Here is a 16,831-nt window from a genome sequence, read left to right as displayed (position 1 = left end):
GGAGTGTCCAGGTGGAAGGAAGCAATGAAGAAGCAAGATACCCACCAGGAGATGTCATTGAACTAGGGAACTGGATGTCTGCAGCTTACTACTTTTTTTCTATTAGAGATAAAATCTAGGGACTTTATTTATCAGAACTGGGACCCTTTTTGTTAGACTCTGTACCCAGTTCCTGTCCATTGCTTTTATAAAACATTATGGGTAGTTATATTATTTTCTCTTTGAAGGTCCCTATTAAAAAAAAACTTTCAACTGTTGGCTGATTTCTGTTATTAATATATCTGGGAATATAAGCCATGATGAAAAAGCCAGATGATATAATAATCTCTTTCTTTGAAAGACATCTTTGTTTTGTTAGCAGTTTGTTTCAAAAGTGTTTTTATTGGAAATAGATGATTTCCGACAGACAGCACTTTTTCAGACACTTGACTCCTACTCTTTCCTTCCTGATTCTTTTCTCCAAGTTTTTTTCCAACTCTATTTGCATCATTGTATATCATTAAATTTTCTCTTTGTCAGTCCCCTTTTGTTGTCTGGTGGCTGTGGTATTCTTAATGTGAAAGAAATCAGATATTGTTCATGTTGATTCCTAGCTCTGTAACTGTTGTTTTTCTTATTCCCATTGCTGAGGCCAGTAGTGAGGTACACAAGACGATTCTGATAAATTGTCTGAGGAGTTGTTCTAATGTAGGTGCATAAGTTAAACTTAATCCTGGACAACTATACAGAAGAAGTTTTTCATTTATTGCAGTCTAGATTAAGTACTTGTGTGGCAAAATCTCTAGTTCTAGCTGATGAATTTTCCAGACTTACATTTTTTGGGTAGATCTTACGGTCCCTGACTTGGTGAGGAATCTCAGAGTTAGTTTTGACTCCAAGCATTCCATTTATAGTCATCCTTCCCTTGGCTTCCTGCCCTTCAAAGAGATAGCCAGCATCCTTGTGTTTGCTTTTTCCAGCTGTTATATGCTATGTGTTTACTAAAAAAAAAAAAAGAAATAATTATTGCGCTGTTCTTTCTTTGTTTCAGAAGCTTATATTTGTTCTCTTAAAAGAGTTCCTGTTTCCTAATTTGTTGCAGGAAAAGAAATTTGTTATTATATATGAGTTGGGTTTTACCTAATGATGATGATATTATGTTTACTGTTGAATAATTGTTTGAACATATTTTTGGCAAAGATGATGGCATTCCATCTGCTCCAAACCCAGGGCAATTTGGGAGAGGGTTGGAGAAGAAAAGCAGGAACATGTTGTAAGATATGTAATAGAAGTTTTATCTGTATGAAAGGGTAACATCAGGCTCAGATTAGTGCATTACGTAGGATGATTAATTTATCTAATCAGTTTTTTCTTAAGTTTTTTTTCCTATAAAGAATATATTCAAGCCTGATTTTAAAAAAATATTTTGATTAAGATTGAAAATAAAATCCAGTCTTCAATTTTGCAAAATCTGTGGCCAAATGATTAAAAAAAAAAAAAAAGTCAAAGAATCAGAATCTACAGTTTTAAGCAGCTTAACATATGGCTTGATTAACAGAAGTGCTGACCTCTAAGAGCTCTCATTGAGATCGGTGAAAGTTGCTGGGTACTGCCTTGAAATTTCATATAGTTGTTGAGCATGGACTTGAGAATAAGACTTCATGTTCTTTTTTAATTGCTTATACATATGTTTCTAACATTTTGAAAGTATTTTTGAGTATTAAGATTCTGATTTTTATATGAGTTGAAATTACTAAAATGTGGAACAGCTGTTACAAAAGTTGGTCCAAAACTCATTGTGTGTACTAACGTTCTTTACTATGTTGTTGCCTTTTACCCCAGAATTACATTCATCACAGTAATAAGCGTATAATTACCTGGAAATTCTAAAGAAAAAAAAAAGAAAGAGAAAAGGACAGCCTTCCTCATCACTTCTGCACTGTTTTCTCAACCCGTTGTTATATTGCATAGGTGATTTAAATTCTTTCTCCTCCTTCATTCACAAGTTTAATCAGGCTTAAACAGAGTCTTTGTTTTCACTCTGGGAAACTTGCGGATGAGAAACAAGTGTCAGAGGAAGTAACATTGGTGGTACAGTGTGTGAGGTTCGTTCTTCCCATGCAATATCCACCAAGTGCTCTGTTAGGTTGTCAAAGGGTCCTTTTTGGGCTGAGTGTGCCATCATTCATGCGGGATTTGACACTTTGACTGTTGCATGCCTCCCCAAAGTGACTCATCTTCTCCAAACTCAGCTTTGTTCACTCTCTTGCAGCCTCGCTCAAAAGGGGCCAAAAAGGTACTCTCTTGTCTTCCCATCGTGTCAGAGTGCTGTGCTAGTTGCTGACAGTTGCCGTATTTCCAGTGGCAATTTTTGGAGGAATGGGAATGTAAACCCGGTATCCTGTTCACATTGCAATGTGGATAATTACATTCTGCCTTCCAAAGATTTCTCTTGGATTTGCAACTGGATCCTGTGCTAAACTGTGGTGTAGCGTTGCTATGTGCTGTTAAACAGTTCAGTCCTTAAGCTGTTCCATTTCAGTCATGGGCAAAGTGATTCATGTGTGTGTATAATCCATTAGTAACAATTGTAAAGCACTCTGGGTTCTATCTGGATGAAAAGTGCTTTCTGAATATAAAGTCATTATCCTTACTTGACAGTTCTGTTTGCCAACACTTGTCAGAATTACCACAGACTTTTCATCTCCTGGCTCTGATGGTTTCAGTATGTTCCAGATAAACACGTCCAATCATCTCAAGTAAAATCTGGTAGATTGAAACTGCTCTCCCATAAAAAGAGTATACTGTTTTCTTTATGTGGTTTGGGAGCTACAAGGTCTGTCTGTCTCCTGCTCTTTTAAATTGTTGTGGCAAAGTCTTAACTTTTGATACATCAAAGAAGTCACTTTTTTTCTTTGTAGTCTTTTTGCAGTTACTTTTTTTTTTTTTTTAACATAGTATATCTATTGCAGGATAATTTTGCTTTTTTGTGTCTGCTTTGGGTTCATCTGTAGCCAGTTGGCAAGCAACTGTTCCAAAGTGCAACACATGGATTTCTGATGGAGTTGCTGAGCAGTGTGTGGTTTCTCTGTTTTCATCAGCACAGTGACCTGCAGTGTAGCCTCCAGGGCCTGGTGGTAGCCATTACCGATGAAAGGCAGTGTGATAACCTGGTCCTGAGACCCCTTGCTGATACTGAAAGCCACCAACTGTCTTGTGCAAAACAGAACAAAACAAAAACCAAAAAAAAACCCCACAAGCAAGACTGACTAATGGTCTTATATCCATGGCAATTGGTTGTCTCTCAGACTTTGGATGGAAGCCTATCAGGAGTTTGTGGTTAAATAAATGCCTTGTGCAGAAATGAGCTAGATAAAACCAAAATTCATGCATGCTAATGTAAATACAGTTCTCCTGTGCACTGCCAAATGCATTCTGCTTCACTCCGTCTAACACTTCTTTTTCCTTCCAAAAAAACAATACTGTGTTTTAATGTTACTGACAAAATTGCTACTACATGTTAAGCTAAATTTTCAATCATCTTGAAAATGCAGTTGGCTAAAATATTCATCTTCAGTGAAATCGTATTTTAAATATGTTTGTTTTCCTTGTAGAGGCTTTACATGTGCTACAACAGAAGATAAAATTTATTAGATTGTTATTTGCTCTATATGGTGAACTATGCGGAGGATAGAGATGAACAAGACTGACTTACTCTTGCTTAGATGCAGGCAGAACTGAACAGCGGTGTGGTCTGTAACCTGACAGTGTCTTATAACTTCCCTGAAGCATTTCCAGTTTGCTAAGTGGAAGCCTTTCTCCTCTCCTCCTCCCTTAAGAAAAGGCAATGAAGCAAGCAACCAGTAATTCATGCTTTTAAGAGGGGCAATTTCTGAACTACTCTGGCTATGTTTAGTTTGGTTTTATTTTGGAACTCCTAAATGAGAACGTTGCTGCAGTAATGCAGCTGCCACTGTTAGCTATTCAAGTAATGATGTAATCGTGGTATGATGGGCGCTTAAGGCAGGAAGGACCCTTGTGGTCCAGCCCCTGTGGGTCAAACAGAGCCCAGATGTAGCAATGAGTTGCTGCCTGAAAGGAGATCCAACTACCCTCCCCAGGAGAAAGACGTGTTGGTTGTACCCAGTGGATGACAGCCATGGAGGGAGTGGGTGCAGAACTGTGACCTGGAATGCACTAAGTGATGTTCTGTGAAGACCTGCGAAGAGAAAGACGGAATGCGTACAGATACAATTGGCTTGAGGAACTGGAGTAATAGAAATGGGATGAAATATAATGGCTTGGTATGATTAACCTAAGGACTGAAAATAATCATTTCTGTATCAGCTGGATGCTTATTGGTTGGAAGTGATGGAGAATATTAGCATGTTTGTCAACCATGGGACAAAAGCCATCAGTTAATGCAGCTGCAGAAAGGGCAGATTCAGTCCTAGGAGGTGTTAGGATGAAGTATTTCCAATAGAGAGAGGGGGATCAATGTCACTGTACAGGCTGCTGATTAGGCAGTCAGGCTTATCTCACGAGAGTGGACTGGAATATCCTGGTGTGTCTACTCTGACAAATGAAGGGTAAGAGCAAACAGGTTCGCCATCTATCAGTATATCAGGAAGAGAAACAAAAGGAGGGATAAGAGCCGAGACAAGATCAGAAGAAGAATGAATAGATGTAAACTGTTCATGAGTAGATGTTGTCTGGAAATTGGAAAAAGGTTCCTAAGGGCCAGAGAGACAATGGTCTGGAACAGCACCAAATGGAGTGGGTGGGAGGGGGGAAAGCCCTAAGTAGTTTAAAGAGGGAGCTTTTAACTTAGCAGAAGAAATTGTGTAGTCTGAAACAGCCAGGGATCAGAGTGGCTGGAAGTCCATTCCAATCTTACGTGTCCTCATCAGTTCAGTGTAGTTTCCCAGCACCATCTGAGAGGCATGATGCAGCTTTCTCACTGTATCAGTACAGGCGTACAGCAGCCACAGAAACAGCACTGTCATGGCTACCCCTAGATTTTATTTTCTGAGGGGATTCCTCAGCTGTGCACTCATGAGCTAGGAGCACTTAAAAGTCCCATCTGAACTCCACAACGTTGCCCTGGGTGTAGATAACCAGAGCAGCCCCCAAGAGATTTGGCAGCAACAAGAAAATTGGGTCAGTCTGAAAATATCAGTAGAGCAGAAAAAGCTGAAGTGGGATGCAAGAGCAGCATGTCTCTTGTTTCTTTTTTAAGAAGACTGTTGCTATAGCAATCCTCTCCCCGCAAGCTCATTTTATTAAAGCAAGTCCTAGAATGGAGGGCTGAATTCAGCTGTTACACAAAGTAGCAATTATTCTCAACAATCAGGGAACTTATGGCCTGGATCTGAGCCACAGGGCCTTTCTCATGAAACTAGCAGGTCAGTTTTTCCAAGACCCTTGACATTCTGTGTTTTGAAGCACAGAAGGATGTCTTCTTTAAATAGTTTTTTGCATACTGTGGTATTTGAAAATATGTAAACATTCACATTCCTTATTTATTCATTCTGACACTGAGAAACCAGTGTCTAGTTCCCAGGCTTCAAGCAAAAGAGGCTTGTGTTCTTCACAAAGGTGATGATGCAGGACTGACTTGCTAGTGCTCCTGACCCACTGTCCCCCAGGCTTTCTGATCCATGGTACAGCACTGAGGCCATTGCTACTTGCATATCAGTGTAGCAGAGACTACCATTATAAAACATCGATGCATTAAGCAAAGATTAAGAACATAATAATAGCTATATTGGATCAGATTGAACCTGCATCCAGCTCGGTATCCCATCTCCAGCAGCGGCTGTGAGTGACTGCTAGGAAAGAGTGAGAACAGTGTCTGTTTCCCTATCCCCAGTGTCCTTTCTGAATCCATTTCCAGCCTAGGGACTTCTTGAGCTGGTTATGGTTTCTGTGTGTTGAATAACTCTCAGTGGATTCCTGTTCCCTGAACTTTTCCAGTCTCCCTTGAGCTCATGTGAACTATTAGCAGCTGAAGCATTCTTTGGCCAGCAGTTCACAGCTTACAAACCACAGTGAGAAGAACTATCATCAGTTTTTTGAATCTGGCTTCTACTAGCTTTGTGTGGTTCCCCCTCTGCCTAGTCCTTGCGCTGGAAGAAACAAGGAGCCATCTAACCCTATCTACTCCCTCCACATTTTTCAGGATTTTGTAGATCTCTTACCGCATCCTCCTCCGGTCATCTCTTTTCCACACCAGGAGAGTTTGGTATACTCAGTTGTTCCCCAGACAGAAGACATTCCATACCTTTTGGGTCATTCTTGTTGATCTTCTCTCAAACATTTCCAATTCCACTAAAGCTTTTGTGCATGGGAAAAGAGAATACAGTCTGTAGAGAGAAACACATTTAAATAACCTGTTCCTAGATGAGAGCAAGTTCTTAATTGACTATAGCCTACCATTTTAGCCTTTGTAACTTCCCTTTCTTCGAAAGGGAATGGGTTTTTGTGCATACCCTGGAACTAGAAAATACACAAGACATCTAAGCTTCTTGGTCTAAAGTCCAGAAAGATTTGCAAATATTGGGAGTAGCTTGTGTGTGTGTGGGGGGGGGGTGTTAGGGTTTTTTGTGGGTAAGGATGAAAAATCAGCAACATCTTCAAGGAAAGCACTGATTTTTAAGGATATAGCTCATTTCTGTGCAGCTCTGAGTTTGATGGGAACATATGCTTCATTAAATGTTAGAAGTGTATTTTGTTAATAAGAACATATAGGTTTCTATAGGGCTGGATGGGATCAGGGTGTGGGTCTGTATAGGAAACTTGAGAATTGTGATGTATGAAGCTGCAGTCTGAACAAGAAACCCTCAAAATACTTTTTTTTTTTTTCTCAGAAATATGATGTCTATCAAAAGGTAGACATCACTTGACTAAGTCTTTGGTTTGCAACAGTAGAGAAAAGTCCTGACTTTATCTGAGTTAACAACTAGTTTTGTAGCATCTGGCAGCTCATTGTAGCATCTGGCAGCTCATTCACCTCTGCATCTCTTTTATTCTTTCTGTAATATTGGATTATTACCTAGCTGTCCACCTTGCTTGGATTTTGTCCTGACTAGCTGGTATTTATATGATTTCTTGAAGTTATAATTGCCATGAATGCTGTTTCCTATTAACTGGTTTGTAACACCACAAATCCTTATGCAGGTAGTGTTCACTCCCCAGTATTATTTTTCAGTCTTTCCAAGATAACTGTGCTGGTTAATAAGTATCAGAAATTCTTTTAGTTGCACATTCCTAAGATACCAAAGTGGCTAATTCCAGAGTGCAAACAAGTGGTTATTTATTTTAAGCTTAGAAACAGTGTTTGTACAAGTGTACATGCATTTTCAGCATTCTTTTTAATTTTTGAAAGAGGATTTTTTTTGCTATTTATTATGAATACAGACTCTCTGTTTAATTTATTGGCAAAATTCATACTGACCTCACCAGATCAGGATCTATTTTGCAGCCTTAGTTCTTAAGGGACAGAAACAAACTTCAAAAAGCCATTTTTCCAGTTCATGTCTCAATTTCCTGTCTGTAAATGGGAATGATGAAACAAATGTCACTCGCAGCACATTATAAAGGTAGGTCTAACCCTTTTGAAATGCGCAGTGACAGCTGCAGATGAAAGACGGAGCGGGAGTTTGGCCTGAGGCCCTCCACTTCGCACACCTTGCACCCTAGGGAGACCCGGGGCCAGCAAGGCTGGGGCGGCCTCCCCGAGCGGCCGGCTCCCCTCCACCTGCCTCCTGGGCCGGGGCGTTTCCGAGCGCGGGATGGCAGCAGGCCGCTCGCAGACGGTCGGGTTGAGTAAGGCAGGTGGGACAAGGAGGCTCCTCTTCCAGGGGTACAGGCAACCGAGAAGTCAGAGGCGGCGCAGTCGGCGCCTAGCTGAGCCAAGGGTGCACCTCCCTGCGGGTCCCGCTGCGGCACTGCGGGGAGGGGAGCAGCAGAAGTGCAAGTGAAGGCCAGCTAGGACAGACAGCACTGTTCCTCTTTAGGAATGGAGTGAACTTGCTTGTTTAAACAGATTTTTATGCAAATACTCTGTGTTTCCATAGAGTTCAGTGGAATCTTTGTTTTTTGTTTTTGTTTTTATTATAGTACACAGTAAATCCATGGTCTCTATATTAACTTTTTCCATCTATGGATGCTTTTATTACTATACAAGTACTATGCTTATAGGATGTCATTATTTACTTATACTGATTTTTTTGCCCTGATTAGTAAGAAAAACAATTTCCTTCATACATGAAGTAAGTAGACACAATGAAGATACCAAGGATCTTTGCCTGCATTTAATTTCTTTCTCCTCTGTAATATTTTAAGATTCAGTAATGCCAATATAGCTGTGCTACACTACAATATATTACAGAAATTGCTATGGGGTAAAACTGGACATTGCAGAAATAGACTTTATATGCCTTAAGATATCTGAAGCTACTTTATGTGCTTATCTGTAGTAAGGAAAAATGTATTTTTGAACCAGAAATGTTTTGTAGTAGACAAATATAATTCACTTTCAGCAAACAGATTTTTTTTCACTCCCAGATGAAGCAGTAAGTAATCTAAACATTAAATACATTTTAGGATTTATAAATTCCTTCTGAACAGTAATCCCTTGCACACTGTAGTTCTTACTGAACATACCAGATGTAACTAATGTTTTGTGACATAATCCACCTTCTAATATTTTGAGAAAAGGGAAACTATTCATAAGATTTGCTGGCACACATTTCAGGTATTTTGAGTGCTGTTTTTCCTAGCCAGTATTTTGGACACTGATTCAACATTTCATTGAAGAGTTCCATAAATGGGACAGATGCACCAAGTTATCCAGAAGAGGTGCTAAAATAGTCCAGCCCAAGAAGGTAACTAATCTGTCCTTCCCACCTGTCATGGCAGATTTCCACAAAGAGAAATCTCACAAAATCCTTAGTACCTTAAAAACTGTGAGTGTCATGGCTATCTGGTAAAATTCTGCTATTTTTTCCTCACATAAGACTCACTGATCTAGTCCAGGATCCTTTTGCTGCTCTTCTAGAATCATTTTCGTAGTTGATTTTGTCTTTAATGAAAAGGTTGTGTTTTACAGCTACAACCATGAACTTAAATTTCAAAACGATATGAATATTCTGAAAGGTCTATTTATACAACCTTTGTAATCATTGACTCCCAGATGGCTTGATAACAACATAACTTGGTTGTTCCACTTATGTAGTTTGCCAACAGTCTTGGAGATGCATTCATAGCAAATAAATAAGTTCGGATAGTGTGACTACAGGAGTGTTGTGGTAATTTGTGTCATATTTATTAACAAAGTTAGACTAGAGAACTTCAGTGTTTTAAAATTAATTGCATAAAGGTGTGTTCAGAAACTTACTTGGTCCTTGTTATACCATTTTCTAATGGTAGGAAGTATGTAGAGAAAAAAATTGAAATCAGAAGTTTAGTTATTATGCAAAATTTGTCATGTTATGCAAAACAGCTTTTTATATATGTATTAAGTCAGTATTTCTGAACAGAGTTTAAAGCTTTTCATTTTGCTGAAGTAAAACCTAGATTATGTGGGTCTTTACTGTCCATTTGCATTATTATCTTCTCTCGTTTCAGCATGCATACACAACTACAGCCATAAATGGGACAAATTTTTGTACGTCAGCTAAGGATGCTGTCTTTATTTTGGCAAAGAATTCTGCTAAACTTGCATCCATTACCTGTTTTGGAAGTTTTATCCTATTTCTAGGAAAGGTAAGAGTAAGAAAAGTACCATTCCATAGTAATGAAGTGAAAAATTCAGGTCTGATTCTCTTTTCTTATTCCCAAAGTAAAGAAGGCTTACTTTTCTTGGACTTAGTTTTGTTCAGGCTGTGTAACGAGTTTGGGACAGACTATAATGCCTGGGGTGCTTCATCGTTTTCACAGTCTTTACTCAGTTATTCAGTTGTATTACAGTAGCGTCCTTGGCCCCACTCTTACAGCTCCCGTCACACTGAGTCTTTGGTAAACACATGGTAAAATATTGTCTCTGCCCTACAAAATTTACACACTTAATTGAACACAAAGCATGACAACTCCATGATGCCAGTAGTGCCAAATGCAAGATGTGCTGTTAAAATATTAGCTGTAATGTATTTGCCTTAGGTGTGTGTTTGTTTTTTGTGAAACATTACTACACGATTAATGAGGTTGCATTTCTCTCCCCTTGCCCTTTACAGGTGTTTGTTGTATGTTTTACTGTTTTTGGAGGACTGATGGCATTTAACTACCATCGTGAGTTGCAAGCTTGGGTAGTTCCTCTGTTGCTGGTTGGATTTTTTGCCTACGTGGTATCCCACAGCTTTCTGTCTGTGTTTGAAGTGACAGTGGATGTCCTGTTCCTTTGCTTTGCTATTGATATAGAAACAAATGATGGATCCGCAGAGAAGCCATACTTCATGGATCAGGAATTGCTGGTAAACCTCTGTAATAATAAAGACATTTGAGCTGTTATACGCTTTCAGGGACTTTTTCTTTCCCAATTTGAACCCAAGACCAGTGCCATTTCCAGTCCAACATCTTAGAACAGGATGGGCTCAGGGATACAAATTATATGTGAATTTATAAACTGAAGTAAATGACTGCCTCTGGCCCTTGTGTGTTAGCTATGATCTGTTGCCTTCTTTTAGGCTATACCCCGTAAGTGATGGCTGACTTTTATGGCTTGTTAAATATATTGCTGGTACTTAAGAAAAGCTGAGCTAGCTGCAGAGTTTTATCCATGATGTGTCCTAAAATTAGATGTTTGTATCTGTTGTGACTTACTGTACAGCAAGGAGCAAAAACAAGAAACAAGGAGCTCTTGTTGCCAGCAGCAGGTCAGGTATCCATCCATATCCTGTGGATGATGTCGTTTTGAACAAACTTCATGCAAACTTGATTTGCTCTGCTCCATACATACACAGATGCTTTTGCCAGTTTAGTGTCTTAGGTCTCCGGATGAAATCCTTCTGCATCTGTACAGATTGTTCTTTCTCTTTACCTTGATAATTACTGTATTGTGTTACAGGCATTTCCATGGAGAGTTATTGCATAGTTAGTAGTGATGAAGAGCACTTTAGCGACAGCTGTACCCGAAGTGTTTGAGTGTACACATGCTTTTCCTTTCTTATGAAGGGAATGGTTGAAGATGCAGATGTTCTTTCCTTTCATGCTATTTTTCACTAGTTCTGCCTTCTCCTTTGTGAACCGTGTGACAAAGAAAGTGCTAGTGATTCATGAAAAACAAACTCAGGAGCCAGAATAGCTCATATAACGTGAATCTTCTGGATAGGTTTTGTCAGGGGCAGTGTCATAAGAACTGTTTGTTTTTGTTTTTGTTTTTTTTAAATGCTGTTGTTACATTCCCTGTAATGTTCTTAGAATTCTATTTAAACCAAAAAGCAACAAAAAAGCAAAAGCCAAAAGATAGGCTTAACCCTTTGTACAGAAGAGAGCAGATAGTTATTCTTTGGCCTTGATTCAGAACAGTACTTAAGCACATGTCCTAAATAGCAATATGTTACCGAATGGAAAACTCTGAAGCCTTGACCTCTCTTCTTCTCCCTCTGTTTTGCCAAATGCTGGAATACTTCTCAAGCCAATGCTTCTTCATGAAACAGTCAGAGGCTTTTTTTCCTGCATATCCAGATTTTGTAGTTGCTTTGCTTCAACTCTGATCTTAATTTTTTGTAGTTAGCCATGCTGCAGGGGCTCAGGAGAAGAGAGGACTTCCCATAGCACAGGGGAGAGGAGCCTTCCCTGCAGGACAGGCTGCATAAGCTTTTATGGAAAAATGGTGGGGGGAGCACATCCAGATCCCTCCTCACTGCATTTCGAGGTACATCTGCTCATGTAGCCCAGAACTAGGAGTTTCCCAGCACGTGAAGCTATCTGACATGGGATCTCTGTGTTACAGTCGGGTGACAGACACCTGGGGGTGGAAGGGGGAGGCTCTGGGGCCCTCAGAACATGGACCATGGTGAGTGGAGAACCAAGTGAGTCATTGCAGACAGCCGAAGATTCCCTGATGCAGTAGGAGATGTGACACAGATTCTTGATTCAGCCTTCTTCCTAATTGCTTTCATTACCCTTGCAGTCTCTGCAGAGTTCCTCCCGGTATCAGTCAGTGTCATCCAGCTGGGGAACAGCTAACCTACGTTTTGTACCCTCAGGCTAATTATCTTTCTTTACCAGATATTTTTATTTACATAATGATTTGCATTCTCATATGATCTCACCCTGATTTTTTGCTTGTAGACCTTTGTGAATCAGAGTAACAAGTTAACAGAGGGGCAAAAACACAGAAGCATGAAACCCTTCCAGGACAATGAAGATGGGACAGAGCTCCAACCTATGGTGAGACAGGAGTATAGGCTGTGTAATTTATCTGCCAGCTAATGTGTTATTTGCTTTGCATCCTGAGAAGAAAGGATGTAGATGTTGTGTATCCTCTGATGTCTCACAGCAACCAGCATGCCTGAACGCAGACTCCTGTTTTTCTTTCTATTGCTTTCCCTCCTCAGGAAATCCTCTGCTGGTGCAAAATGGGTGGGTCAGACACTTGTACTCATCCTTCTTCCCATTCCCCAGTGTGCCTAGCAGAGGAAGAAAAAGATTGGACAATGGCGAAGGGGTGGGAGAGCAACCCTATCTAGGTAGTCCTTCACTGGCGTAAAAGCACTTGGCGTGTCTGCTGTGGGGAAGTCAGAACAGTTGTAGCCCGCTTGTTTTCATGCTGGAGCTGCTGAGGTTCCTGAGCTGTAAGATCAGCATTTTAGATGTCTTCTCCCTTTTTACAATTTTAATTTTTATTTTTTATGATCGATGCATTTATTTATTTGCTCTGTTTTATGCTGGGGTAAAAAAGCTGAGATGCCAGAAGGGAGTGTTCCCCTGCACTCAGGCTGGCAAAAGTCCTGAGAGTAAAAGCTAACTAACTGACATCTGCAAAGATATTGCAAATTGCCCAACCTGAGGAGCTCGGCATCTGGGATGTTTTTCCCCATCACTGGGAGGTGAAGCCAGGACTGCTGGAGAAAGACTGTGCAGCAGCATCTACTCTGGCAGCTACTCCTGCTACATTGTGGCTTACAGGAGCGTAAAATATTACGGTGATTTTTCTTGATCTGCTTTCAAGAGGTACCAGGTTCTGGCATACTCTCACAGACTCTTGTGGTATAGGCAGTTGGGCTGGAGAACACTGTTTTAGTCTGCTGCTGTAGAGGATAGTTGTACTTGACTTCTTCAATGTTTGGGTCTGTCGTTCCATTTTTCAGTACTTTTTTGACTAGAACAAACCAGGGTCTGTCTTTCCCCTGAGAGAGGATCCTGGATGTCAGACACAAAAGACCCCTAATTATTTTCCCAGTTTACTTCTGTGAGCATTTTAATGCTGTAATAGGACTAATGCTGCACATTATTTGACTGGTTTTTTTCCTTTTTCTCTTTGTAGACTTGAATCGGAAGTGCACCAGGAAGTGTGAGGGCAAAAGGCAACAGCAAAAGCAGTTGCAGGAAAGAAAGTAACAATTACCAATACCCTGGGACAAAATAACTATTAATTCTGTAAAATCCTGTTGTACCTTCTGCACTGGTAAAATGACACACAATCTGTTTTTACAAATAATGTATTTTGTGTATCAGCATATCTGATTTTTGTTAATATTCCTATTATGATGGTCTACAAAAGCTGTTAATAAACAAATACCCTGTAAGTTTCTATGGTGTCAGACTAAAAATACTAAGTTGGCAAGGTCACAGAGTTGTCCTTTTTACCTTTGTGGTGTGTCAGCTAACATGCTTTTTACATGCTTTTCTGAGAAAACTGGGTTAGTGATCCCTAGATCAGAAAATGTAGAAACATTTTAGGCAGATAGAGGAGGCACTCTGAGATTACTGTTTCCTGATCTATTCAGTATACCTGAACAGCCAGTGCAACCAATTAAGCAACAGTACTGAGTTCATTGATGGAAATTCTCACTGAGGGAAATTAGAGTCAAGATAATTAATGGTCATGAGGCAGGTGGTCTTCCATTTAACTATACTCTTTGGGGAATGATTTTAACAAGTCAGGATCATAAACCATCAGCTGGGTCCTCTCCAAAGGGCAGGTGAGGAATAAACCTTTTCTATAAATGAAAATAAAGAGCCACCTTCTCATTGCAGTGGAAAAGACAGAGGAGGCAGAAAAATTTGTCTGGATATAGTAACTTAAAGCTTGATGAAGAAGTAGCAGAGGTGCAAGAGTATCTGGCAGAAATGACTTAACAGATATAAATGAGATAAATGATAAAAATAGTACTTTATAAGGAAATGTTCCAACATGGATGTGGAAAATATACTGTGTCATAGAAGAATGTAGAGAGGTGACTGATAGAGCTCTAGCCAGAATAAGGACATGCTAAGTGTAGACCGTTTTTAGAAATCCTCAATAAGAGTCTTTCAGCATTTTGTGAGTAATTTTGAGGTTTGTTCAAACTTTGTACTTGGCCTCTGGTTATGCACTTTCACAGGGTCCGGCTTGTTCTGGGTATGGGGGTGATTCTAGATTTATCAGTGGAACAGGATTTTATCCTTTTTTCTTCTAAAGCTCCTTTAAATCTTTAAAGAGGCCTGAGATGTAGGATGACTCCAGCCAGGGGTTTCAATAATGTATGCATCAGTGTAGGAAGTGGGATGTTACTGCAGGTAAGTGACTCATCTTTGCTGCCATGATGAACAGGCACCATAGATGAGATTGCTCTACCTTTGATTAGTCACAGCTTAGAAGCAAAGGTTGACAGCTCATTGGAAATACCGTATCTGGTTCAGCTAAACACTGTACCTGATCACCTGCCTTAGTACTAGTTATCTACCAGGGAATACTAAAAGGAACTTGTTCCCTATTCTTTGTTTAATTAACTTTTGTCTACTTTAATAAGAGCCACTTCAAGAAGTTGAGGCATATGGAAATGATGAAGAGGGAAAAGAAAGGGACCAATTACTTTCTGCCTGGCAGGTGAAGTTGATCATCTGTTGGCTGTGACTCGCTAGCTCTCATTATTTAAAACAGGGCCCTTGGGCACTTTTGGTACATGAGCTTGTGGAAACTGTGATAACTGAAAATTGTGCTGAATGATCAATTGCTCTCTAATTTTGAGAAAGCATGCCAGATCTGGTACTTAGTGAGGGGCAAAATTCTTCCTCCTAGACAGGTCCCAGTGAGATTGGTTCCAAAGTATCTCCAGAACCTAAAAGTGATGTTTGCCAATTTACAAAGCATATTAGGTTTGCCTTGACTCCATAAGTTTCACCTAAATGGTGGAAGAGAGGGAGGCACATTTTAATGTAAGTTATCGTCTCATTTCCAGACAGTCCATATATTGTTTACAATTATGATGTGATGCCATTGCCTTCACTGCAGTTGCTGGGTGGAGAAAGGACTCCTAGACTTTTAATATGAATTTTGGTTTGCTTTTTAAAGAAGAAAGTTAGTGGAAGTCCCAGTTAATCAGTGTTTGAGTGTGTTTCATTTAAACAATGCTGTACTGACTGTAGTCCAATAGAAGTTAAACTGTGACAAGTAACGTTTTGAGAGTCAAGTGTAATTTGACAGAACAATACAGAATATATACCTTTTAATTAAATTTTCTATACAAAGCATAGCTTTACAGCTTTCAGGTGCAACACAGGCTTTCCCAGTCTCCGATACATGTTCCACCAGTAATTAGGTAAACAACCTCCAAATGTAGCATTCCTGTGTGGGTGGCAGGAACCCTCACCTGAGGGATAAAGCCCCTCTACAGAAGCTGATGCTGTTTAGTGCTTGTTGCTGTCTTCCCTAGCAGGGTACTGTAGTCAGGCCCTGTAGAGCAGGCTTGGAAGTAGGTGGAAGGGTTGGAGGTAGGCACAAAGTCACGTGGATGCAGTGCTATGTGTCCAAGCTACCTCTGGTGCTTGCAACATCTACCCAACACAGCACCTAAGCATTGCGTGCAGCCTGCTGGACTGACTGACGCCGTTTCCTGCCGCTGCAGAGGAGTGGCTCCCGTGGACTGGCAGGTACTTTTGTCAATGTGTGTGGCTCTGTGTGCCAGGAAATGGTGAAGTATCACAGTGTTTTTTTAAGTGAGGCAGCTTGTATCTGGCATTGCTTGGTGTCTACTTCAAACTCTCACATAATTTAGAGTCCTGATTCCACTGGATACCTCGGTGACTGAAGGAAATGGCCCCACTTGACTAGCTCCCCCTCTCCCCCCATAGCAAGGACTCAGGTAAATCTGCACTGCCTGTCTGTCAGCACTCTTACTGTGAGGAAGAAAGCATTTTCTATTTAGGAATAAAGCCCTGCTCTTAGTAACTAAAGAATTTGGATTGCAGACCAGCAGGAACAAAGATCTGGATACCTCATTACATATACTGAAGCACATGTATTTTGAGTTCTTGAAGTGATGTTATGAAGATTATAGGGTGAAACAGTGATCGTGTTAGAGATCTGCAGTTTGTTTGCCTTGGGAAAAGGGCAGGATTTAGTGACAAGCTATGATTTCTGGTCACAACCTCACAATCATGTAGAGGGGTAGTGAACTCTGCTGTAAAGGAACACATTCCTTTCTTGTGAAGTCACCATCGCTCACTCACAGGAGATTTTTTACACGGCTGTTAGATTAAGAAAAGAAAGAATCCTAACTGCAACAGACAGCAGTTCTGTTACCCTTTCTACCCTGTTCTACATTACCCTTAATGCAGACAAGAGTGATGAAGATTTGAGGAAAAATTTCTCTGACATCTCATCTTTAAGAATGGTAGCATAACAAATGAGATGGGACCATCCTCA

At 40.2% G+C, this 16,831-nt stretch overlaps 1 protein-coding gene across 5 annotated transcripts in view; it reads left to right on the top strand.

Annotated features, from left to right (window-relative positions):
- SLC44A3 (solute carrier family 44 member 3) overlaps positions 1–13,735 on the top strand; it is a 98,120-nt gene extending 84,385 nt beyond the window's left edge. For all 5 annotated transcript variants that reach the window (XM_064515888.1, XM_064515887.1, XM_064515886.1 and 2 more), the window contains 4 exons: positions 9,610–9,747; positions 10,215–10,451; positions 12,274–12,372; positions 13,469–13,735. In XM_064515888.1, coding sequence (XP_064371958.1) covers positions 9,610–9,747; positions 10,215–10,451; positions 12,274–12,372; positions 13,469–13,474 — 480 coding nt within the window. In that variant the 3' untranslated portion in view covers positions 13,475–13,735. The remainder of the gene's footprint in view (positions 1–9,609; positions 9,748–10,214; positions 10,452–12,273; positions 12,373–13,468) is intronic.
- Positions 13,736–16,831: the final 3,096 nt, after the last annotated feature.

This window comes from Dromaius novaehollandiae, chromosome 8 (genome assembly GCF_036370855.1).
Source record: "Dromaius novaehollandiae isolate bDroNov1 chromosome 8, bDroNov1.hap1, whole genome shotgun sequence".
NCBI lineage: Eukaryota > Metazoa > Chordata > Aves > Casuariiformes > Dromaiidae > Dromaius > Dromaius novaehollandiae.
The sequence above is the reverse complement of the archived record's forward strand: the minus strand, read 5'-3'. Positions and strand labels throughout refer to the sequence as shown.